The 10,513-nt window shown below is 35.0% G+C and overlaps 1 protein-coding gene across 1 annotated transcript; it reads left to right on the top strand.

The window, feature by feature from the left end:
• Nucleotides 1–3,590: 3,590 nt before the first annotated feature.
• LOC132175876 (protein ENHANCED DISEASE RESISTANCE 4-like) lies at nucleotides 3,591–8,757 on the top strand. Its single transcript, XM_059587957.1, has 5 exons — nucleotides 3,591–4,177; nucleotides 4,431–6,783; nucleotides 7,631–7,691; nucleotides 7,787–8,010; nucleotides 8,496–8,757. The coding sequence occupies exons 1-5, from the start codon at nucleotides 4,063–4,065 to the stop codon at nucleotides 8,548–8,550; spliced, it is 2,808 nt and encodes a 935-aa protein (XP_059443940.1). The 5' UTR covers nucleotides 3,591–4,062; the 3' UTR covers nucleotides 8,551–8,757.
• Nucleotides 8,758–10,513: the final 1,756 nt, after the last annotated feature.

The raw sequence follows: 10,513 nt of genomic DNA, 5'->3' as shown, positions 1-10,513 counted from the left end.
AAGTGGTTAGCGGGCGGTTATCTATTTCGCTAACCACTAGGCGGTTAGCGGTTGCGGTTAGTGAAATTTACTAACCGCTAGGGCGGTTACGGTTAGCGGTTATTGCCACTAACCGCTAACCGTAACCGCCTTTGCACCCCTAGTTAGACTTAGACTTGTCCTGTTGAGGTCAACTTTTGTTGGTCAACATATCAATCTTCAGATCTGAGAAGGACAAGGAAAAAATTCTTCTGACTTGCTTCTCCGAAGTGTCAAAAAAATATGAAATTTTTTATTAATTTTTCTGAATTTTAATCACTTTTGTAATATATATATATATATATATATATATAAATTCTTAATTTCTTGTATGGAATTTCTAATTTTTTATAATGTCATTTATCAGTTATGTCTTTTAATTAAATCATATCAAAATTTTCAAAATGAGCATGTTTTTTATATAAAAAAATAAAAAATTACAAAAATCTAGGTATGAGTATTTTTACAAATTTCGTAATCTTTGCAAGTAAATTTTTTTTTTTTTTTTAAAAAAAAGTGGGTTATTTTTATAATTTTGATACCCTAGTTATAATTTAACCGAAAAATATAACGAAGGGGTAACATTGTAAAAAATTAAAAGTTCGATATATTAAATTGAGAGTTTTTAAAATTTAAAAAGATAATTAAAAAATGATGAAAAATCAACAAGGTATTAAGTAAAGTTTTCCTTAAAATATATATATATATAAAAGCTAAGGAAGCTTATGATGAGTATTTAATCATTAAAAACTTGAGATATAAACGTAAAGAGTTGGTAAAGCATTTGGACCATACTGTTTAACGAAATCTAAAGTTGCATTGCATCGGATTTTGTATTATATCATACAATTTTATTAGAATGAACTAGAGAATAATAACTCTCATATGAAATGTGATTATAATATATCTACTACCATTTGTTTTTGTTTTCTTTTTGCGAAATAAATTTAATTTTTGAGATATATGCGATTTCAATTTAATCAATTAGCTTCTTAAAATTTGCCTAATTTTAAAATCAAACCTTCTATCAATTTATTTATTTACTTTTGGATTTGGTTGTAAAATAAATTAGAGGAATTATTTTTTTTTATAATTTTTTTAACGGCTCAAATTTAATTTCAAATTTTTAAGAGAGATAGTAAAATTAAATTTGAACAGTTAAAAGAATAAATTATTTATTATGTTCATAAAAGAAGTAAAAAAAAAAAGACTAAAGAGAAAAAAATTATAAAAAAAAGAAAAGAATGAGGAGATCATGAAGACCGCCTTCTTAACCTACTAGCAAAGGTACCCACCCCTTTTACTTCTTGGTAGGAGTTGAGAGGTTGAGAGGTTCACTATGCTTTCAAAACACGGAACGAAATTAAGAATTTAATTTAACTTTAGAGGGATTGCATTGCACTTGCACTAGAATTTTTTAAAGAGGGTCACCATATTTATTTGTTTTGAAGAAAGGGGCCTCTCCCGCCTTCCCTTTCATCAGTTACTGTTGGCAACTTTAATTATTTCTATTACAACCGTCATCATCTCCTTCTCAACAAATTTATTTATTTATGTATCTTTTTTCTTAGGCTTTTATTATTATTTTTTGTGTATTCATTTTTTATGAACAAATAATTGTTCAACGAATCTAATGGTTTGATTGACCACCCAATTGTAATAAGGTGGAACCTCCGAGGTGGCTAATCATATACCGTTAAAAATTTAGATAGAAAAAGTGACATAAATGATCAATTTAAAAGTTGAACAATTCTGGTAAAGCTAATTAATGAAAAGATAAATTTATTTTAAAAATTGAATTGTTAGAAATTTAAACGTATAAATGTTAAGTGGTCTTAGGCCTCTCTCAATCCAAAAACTACCTTAAGAGGTGGTGTTTTTTTATCACGCTTATAAACTGACTACCAATCTCTTCCACAATTGATGTGGAATAACCCCAACAATCTCTCCCTCACATGGCGGCAGGAGTAGAAACTTATTTTTTCCATGGACTATCAGGCGGAGATTTGTTGGTTGAACTTGAGCTCTAATAGTATTGGATTTATCTCAACTTCAAAAGGTAACTCAAGAAGTGATACTTTCCTTCACACTTATAAGAATACAATTTCTATGGGATTGTGGTACAAAAGGGCATGTTTGTGCCACGTATCAGAAGTTGCTACATAAGCTTAACATACTAAACTTAAGCTTAGGAAAAAAACACAACCACAATGGATTATAACAAATCTAAGTTAAAAAATTAATTATTATTATTATTATTTTTTAAAAACAAAATTAGAAGGGCAACCACTCAAGTGGGAGAGTAGAAGCCACCCTAGAGGAGGTGGGGGTGGCTTGCTGCCACCCTTGCCCATCTGGGGTGACGCATGGCCACCCCCATAGCTTAGGGGTGGCTTGCAGGCCACCCCCAGGGTGGCTGAGGTGGTCCACGAGCCACTCCAGCCACATTTGAGGTGGCGCGCGGCCACCTTTAGGTAAGATTGATAATTTTGACACGACCCGTGAATTCAATACGAACACAACACAAAGTTATCGGGTTTAGGTCATAAACACTAGATTAAAAAAATTTCTACAACTCATTTAAAAATATTTTATTTTATTTTATTTTTCTGCCGCATAGAGAAACTCAGAAACAAATGAAAGCTACAATGATATATGGAATAATTTCTCATCTCTAGGGCCTATACGACAAAGAGGATGATGATGATGATTGATGACCCTTGTGATTACGAAAGCTGGGACAGCCAATACATGGAAGCCAATGCCATGACTTTTTTTTTCTACGTAATAATAATATGAGGTTAGATTCTTAGAACAATCTTAAAACCAGCATTTGCATATGAAAACAAACGATGAAAAAAGAAAAGGCTTCGACCCAGCCTTACTCTGAGATGTCGTTTTCATGGGTTACTGTCTGATGTTATATAACAGACGGTTGACAAAGTCAAAAGTCATCGACCCAACACGGTTTTTCATATAAATCAATGAAAAGTTTTTTCCTCGTGTTGGACCATGTCTGTATTCATATTATGCACAATTATCATATGATTTAAAAAAGAAATTTTTTAAAATGCAGTTTAGCTTTAAGTCAGACCGTAATTTTGTTTTTTAATGCTGCGATTAAATCTTTAAGAGAGACGTCACGGTTTTTTGTGATATTTTTTTGATTTTATGTGAATATTATTTTTTAAAAAATAAAAAAAAACTTACTCCATCGGAATTAGAAGAACACCAAAAAAAAATTACAACACGATTAAAAAACACACAATCTTACATGCGATTTGAAAAATACAAATTTTTAATTTTTAAAAATGTACTAATAAATAATTAATTTTCTGCTTTGTCTTCAAAGTCAAAATGCCCAATTATAATAAAATTATATTGGGGTAGCAACAAAAATAAAGATTCATTATCATTATCTTCCTTTTTAAAGTTTAAAGTCCTAAAATATTAACCAAATTCATAGTGGTTTGGGAGTCATTTCAATAATATTCCACTTTTGTATATATCTCCAAAATGAAGCTCAACTTAAAACCGTTGATTTCTTCTTGACCAACTGGCAATGTAGCCATTGCTTTTGCTTTCTCCAAAACCAGCTTGTTCACATTACACAATACATGTGCTTTTCCAAACCAGCCAAACTCTGGTCCTTCCCTCCAAACGTACCCTTTCTTGGGAACCGTAGATTCTCAGATCCCTCTCTCTGTAGGGAAATTGATAAAAAAAAAAAGGAAAGAATTTTGTTAGTATTTCTTGTTCGTTTGGGAGGAAAAAGTGGGGGTTTCGAAAGCCAACTGCGAAGCCCAGAGTAGTTGTACACAATGTCGTTTATGTAATTTCACTTTTTGCTTCTAATACTCTTGTGTAAACTTATCTGGGTATTTCGTAGATTTTCTTTCTGAAAATATGATGATGTTGAAGGAGAACTTGTTGTGGTTTTGTAAGTTTTTTGAGGTTTCCAATCTAAGAGGTTTTTTGGGTTTCGAGGTTTTGATGATTTTGGTTGGTGTTCTAGTTCAGGGACTTCGATTCTGATGCTTAGTAATGGCTGAGGTGTCCAAAGTTCAGTTGGTTCGCTGCCCTAAGTGTGAAAACCTCTTACAAGAGCTCCCTGACTTCTCTGTTTACCAGTGTGGTGGTTGTGGTGCTGTTCTCCGAGGTACGCTTTTCTTTTTCTTCTCTTTTTCTTTTATTTATCTGAGTATTTCTGTTTTCTTCCCTCCCTCTTTTCGTTTGGTTGCTGGGAAATCAAAGTAAGCCAAAAAAAAAAAAAAGGTTGGAAATTTAAGACAGACATGTCAAAGTTTCTTTCTTTGTGGTGTTTCTTTTTACATTTTTATGATTTCAAAAGCAATTTTAGAAGATTGTTTTGGAGATTTTGGGAGGTTGAATTATTGTTTTTAATGGTACAGCGAAGAAGAAAGCGCCGGGGAGTGCTGGGGTTTTGGAGAAATCTGATGAGAAGAGGGGTAGAGGCGGTTCTGAGATGTTGGAGAGTTTGTCAGAGAAAGGGGGTGGTAGTGATGGAATTGAAGTGAATACGAGGTGGAAAGAGAGAGTATTTGGAGGAAAAACTGTTAATTCGATTGGTGATTCTTTATCAAAAGCAGAGAATAAAGAGGCTTTGATAGATAGTGATAGAAATGTTAGGGAAGAGGTTAAGGGCTTAAGGCTTGAACACAATGGCACAGAGAAAGAACTTAGGTTTCTTGATAGATATATAGGACTGTCCGAACGCCCTGATGACTATTGGGCTTGTGGAGATGATCATGATATGAACATGAATAGGTCTGAGTTTGCTCATTTGAGTACTGGAGGAAACTTGGCCCGTTTAAGGAATTCGGCTGGGTCGTCGAGATTAATGGCAAATATGGAGCAGTTGGGTGTGGAAAGAGATGGGTTTGGGGGATTTTACAGAAACTCCAGGACAGTTGCTGATCAGAGGGGATATCCAACTTTTGGTTATCCTGACGAGGGACCCTCAAATTACAAGCCAGAATCATTTGATAGCTATGGCAGGCGGATGAAACATGGTGATGATGACCAGGATGGGACTAACAGAGTTGAACATTTAGAACAGAATCGAGCTGAACTCCTCAGGAAGTTGGATGAATTGAAGGATCAACTTAGCAGATCTGGTGATGTGGAAAATAATCCAATCGTCCCTGTTGATAGGACTCCGCCTGATCCTTATGGGGGCCAGGATATATATAATGTTTCTATGCAGCCTTCTCCCCTGGTTAAGCATGTTCTAAGGCCCCCTTACTTCAATCGTACTCATGAAACTATTCCTTTTATGAATCGACATAACATGGATATGCCGGACTTCTATCCTCCTCCAAGGAATGTCATGAATGAGTTTCCTGCATATGAGGATCCTTATCAGCCACAAATGACAAGGAGGCCTCTCCATCAACCATCCAGTCAATATCCACAACGACCAACTCATGAATACTTTCGAGGGCGCTACATGGAACTCAATCAAGATCCCTTCGCTTCATATCAACCTGAAAAGTTACATCATCAGCCCAAATGCTCTTGTTTGCGCTGCCTCAACCAGAATTGGCAAGTTCCCCCTAGAGTTCCACCCGCTGTGTTTAGCAACAGAAGGATTCAGAAGGACCCTATGAATTCCAATTTCTACCTTCGTGACAATCTTGGGCCACAAAGTTATAATCCTCAAGTTGCCAATCCTCATCAGTCGACCTCTCGGGATCCACGAATGCACACAAGATGGCCAGATGACCTTGACTCAGACATTGATGGTCTTGGTCAGATTTGTCCAAGAAGAGTTGTGGCAGCCCGTGGGACTACACGGCTTTGCCATCCTATAGCAGGTGGTGCCCCATTCATGACTTGCTATAATTGCTTTGAGTTGCTGAAACTGCCTGGAAAGCTTATAATGATGGAGAAGAATCTGCAGAAACTGCGATGTGGAAGCTGTTCAACCATAATCTTGTTTAAAATTTTGAATAAGAAGCTAATTATATCTCCTGAAGAAATCAAACCATTATCTGCTGAGGCTGATGACAGTTGTGAAGAGGTATTAAATGAAAGCCCTCCAAGTTCTCATGGTTGTTCGAATGCTGGTAACGTCAACTCCCGCTCTGATGATTTTGATAATTCTGGTAGCAAGTTTGATTTGAAAGATGATGGACACTACTTACAGTCAGAAGACTGGAGGTTGAACTTAAGTGAATCTGAGAAAAGACAGGGCCTCACTTCATCTTCCATTTCTTCTTCTGAGGAGGAGAGCCCAGATACTGTGATTGTCAAGGGAGATGTTTCTCACTCTGCTGAGCAGCCCTTAAGAGATGACTTGTCTCCAACACTTTCAGGTTCACCTTTACGTGATCATTCTTATTGTCCTTCCGATCATGCAGTGAGCAAATATGGGCAGGGAAACAACAGTAAACGCATGGACCAAGACAAGTTGGTTTTAAGTAGGATCACTTCTCGACAAAATTCTGTCAAAGACGTGTCAATGACAACTAAAACGGAAGTTTCGTGCAATGATTATCTTGATACAAGTTTATCTAATGACTCTGCGGAGGTGAGCAAGGAAAAGGATCAACCCAAGATCGACAAGGGTAGTGAATCATTCTTTGTGGGTTTCATCAAGAAGAGCCTTAGAGAATTCTCAAGGGCTGCTCAAAGTCTGGAAAATGAAAGACCTAATGTTTTAGTTAATGGGCAACCCATACCAGACCGTGTGGTTAAGAAGGTTGAAAAGCTAGCTGGGTCAATTCAGCCAGGAGATTATTGGTAGGTCTAAATACCGATCTCAATCGGGTGTTTGAAAGCTTTATATATCTTCCAAAACATGCATATCTTGGCTGATAGCACTTATGTGAATGGTGCCATGTAGATGACACAAAAGCACAAACATTGTTGGTTAATTCAAATTCAGGAGTTAATATTATAAATGTATATTTAGTTACTATCCATTAGTGAACTCTAACCCATTTACCAAGTAATGCTAAATGTTATGAAGTTATTGAATACTTGTCATATATCTTTCATAGTTGATAGCGTATTTACAAATGAAGGCCATATAATAGGTCTCTATACATACTTAGCATTTGGAGTGGAGAGACTTGTATTCTCTCTTGTTCATGCTAGACAAGAGAAAATTTGAGCCAAAGCTCGGTTGTATCCCTGGGATATCTTGCCCCGAAAATCCCTACCACTTTATGGAAAGCCATGCGTATCATAATCAAGTCAGTGGTTAACCTATGCGTCTAAGTATTGGCTCAACTAGGTCTTATATTATTTTGTGTGATTTATAATTTTGCTGGACGTTATGACCACAGTAACCGTGGTTTCAACAAGCACTATTAACGTGCACTATTTTGTGGTCCTATCATGGTTGTGGGAGAACTTAGGAATATAATTGGTAGTCTTAGTATATAATCAATCATCTGAAGGCGGCTTCAAGATCCTTTGGTCAAACAATTTTTTTTTTATTAAACACACTTAGGTCATATTTATTTCTGTGACATTATCCACTAGTCATTTAGCTGAAACACTTAAATTTATTTATTTATTATTATTATTTTATTTATTTATTTATTTATTTTTTTAATTATTTCCTTTCATTTGTCTTCACCAGGTATGATTTCCAAGCTGGATTCTGGGGTGTGATGGGCCAACCTTGCCTTGGCATAATTCCTGTAAGTTCTCTTAATTCTTGATTTATAAAGTTCTTTCTTTGGTGAGAGAATTTAATGTTATGAATTTATAGATAAAAATATCTGTTGTTTTGCAGCCATTTATTGAAGAATTCAAATATCCCATGCCAACAAATTGTGCTGATGGAAACACAGGTGTGTATGTTAATGGGAGAGAGCTTAATGAGAGAGATCTGGACCTACTTGTCAGCAGAGGACTACCAGCTACAAGAGATAAATGTTATACTATTGAGATTTCTGGGAAAGTTGTAGATGAGGACTCTGGCAAAGAACTAAAAAGCCTGGGAAAACTTGCCCCTACGTAAGTCCTGCTGCTCAATTACAATTTGCTTAGAAGCATATGCTTGAAGTCCTGAGACTATGCTAAAGCTAGATCTGAGAATAGAGAACAACACTCTTTAACTTAAAATTATATTATCCTAAAAAAGTGTGGGGTTTGTTCATTAACACAATTGATGATATCATAGTCATTTTCTCTTGATTGTCACAGGTTAATACTAACCGTTATGTTTTGATATCCCACCATGTAGAAGGCCTGAAAGCACAATCAGATTGTGTTTTCGAACTTATGAATCTTGGATTTTACTTTCCAGTTAGCCACATCACTTAATACACCATGACTTTCCCTCTCAGTACATGTTAAATTCATTGCTATCAGTTCCATAGAATGTGATTTGTTAGATAAATGTACCATAAAAAGCATCAAGTTTTTTTTTTTTTTTTTTTTTGATATGATAAATTGCTTTCTTTATCGTGTTCATTGACGGTGGATAATTTTTTGAACAGAGTCCAGAAGGCAAGACATGGATTTGGCATGAAAGTTCCCAGAAGGGTTATGTGATTTGTGATGTTTAATTTGATGACCATATTGAGTTGTGGTTACTTATTGGTATGTATTTATATCCGTAGGTGCTGTGTTCTTATGGAAGATGCAAGGCCAAAATCATTTGTATGTAAAAATTCAATTTTTCACAAAATTACCTATGTTCTTGTTCATCCATATGGATCTCCTTGTGGACAAGCTAAATAGACCCAGCATATTGTCTGCTGTAGCTGAATCCTTGTTGAGCATTCAGCAGAAGGTATTGAATTTTTCATGTCAAGCATTCAGCATGTGGCTTCCACTGGAATCCTTCAGACACTGTAAAAAAGGGTTTCTTGAGAGGTTACTGGGTCCGTCATCCTCTTACACCTGAGGAGAATTGCTCAAGTGGTACCTCTTTATCTTTATAGTTGGTTTGCCCCAAAGCTAGGCATCTGGCAGTTCTTCAGTGTCATTTCAAGTTATAGTGGGTTAGGGTTGAAGATTTTGATTTGTTTTATTAAATAGGTTCGAAAATTAAGGTTTATCTATATAGTTTTATCCTATGCTTTAACACAATTCGAACCCGACACACGGCACTAGGGCTGTCAGTTTTTTACAAGACTCGACAGAAACTCAACATGAAATTAGCGAATTAGGATAGAGGTTTGGCTCATTTAATTAGATAGGTCGGGTTAAGATTGATGTATATAGTTTTATATCTATATCTTGATACGACCAACGAACAAGAATTGCCATCTCTGCCATTTACATATGACTTGCTCGTTGAGCTTATTGCTATGTGCTTGCTAACTATGATTCAACTAGTACTCCATCCTCTAATCTTCCCTTTAGAAGCATAATGCCAATACATAATCTTATAAGCCAATCAAAACTATACCCTTCATTCTTGTTCATGTGTAAGTATTTTGAATCCAGTAGATTAATTATCAAACTTTTGAGCCTGATTGATTTATGCGCCTAGTTAGAATCTCTACTAGTATACAAATTTGCTAAAAAACAGGACAAAAAAAGCCGAAGATAGGGGAGAAATGCTTTGCCTCATTCTTCTAATCATCTCCTAACAATTTTTTTTTAATTTTTATTTTTTCAAATAAATTAAAATCTACCATTAAATTTGTAGGTTTATATATAGATCCTAAATATTTAATGGTAGATTAAAAAAAAAAAAATGTACGAAGATGGTTAAGAAATTATTAAGAGAATGAAGCCTAAAATTTTTGAGAGAAGGATGGGGATTAGTTGGAAAGTAACATGTAGCTGGAGGCCTCAAACCAGCTATGCTGATAGGTGGTGGCTCACAATCCTTGATGTGGGAAAAAAATGTAACTAGGGGAAAGAAAAAGATTACCAGAAGGGGCTGATTTAGCATGAAAGGCCCAAATAATTTGGATAGATAATAATGGAAGTAGCTGTACTTGCTTCTAATAATTTAATGATGTAATATTTTTTCTTTTTTATGTTTGAGCAATATAATATTCTCATTTAAGCACCAAATTTTTGGTTAGATAATAATGGAAGTAGCCATACTTGCTTGAAGTTGCTTCTAATAATTTAATGATATAATATTCTCATTTTATTTTTTCTGAATGATATAATACTCTCATTTAAGGACCAAATTTTTATACTCTGGGAGATGGGGTACATCTCAAGATGAATGGGCTGCTGCCCAGTTTCAGTGGAAGCATTTCATTCTGTATTTCTGTTATTTTATTTTTTATTTTTCATTGGACCTTTCACTTTTATTTATTTTTTTTTTCTTTTATTCAAAAAAGCATAGAGAGAAAATTACTATAGCTATCTTATCTGAGCGTGATCATAGTAGTACTTGACATTTGTCTATTGAGAACCGCACATGAGATACCTAGATGATAAAAACTGCATGCACTTTTTCAAATCTGACCAAACCATAACATGATATAGTCTCATTAGAGTATCAGTAAAACTCAATGTAACTAGTATGGAAAGAATTCTCTTTGTA

Source organism: Corylus avellana, chromosome ca3 (assembly GCF_901000735.1).
Source record: "Corylus avellana chromosome ca3, CavTom2PMs-1.0".
Lineage (NCBI taxonomy): Eukaryota > Viridiplantae > Streptophyta > Magnoliopsida > Fagales > Betulaceae > Corylus > Corylus avellana.
The sequence above is the reverse complement of the archived record's forward strand: the minus strand, read 5'-3'. Positions and strand labels throughout refer to the sequence as shown.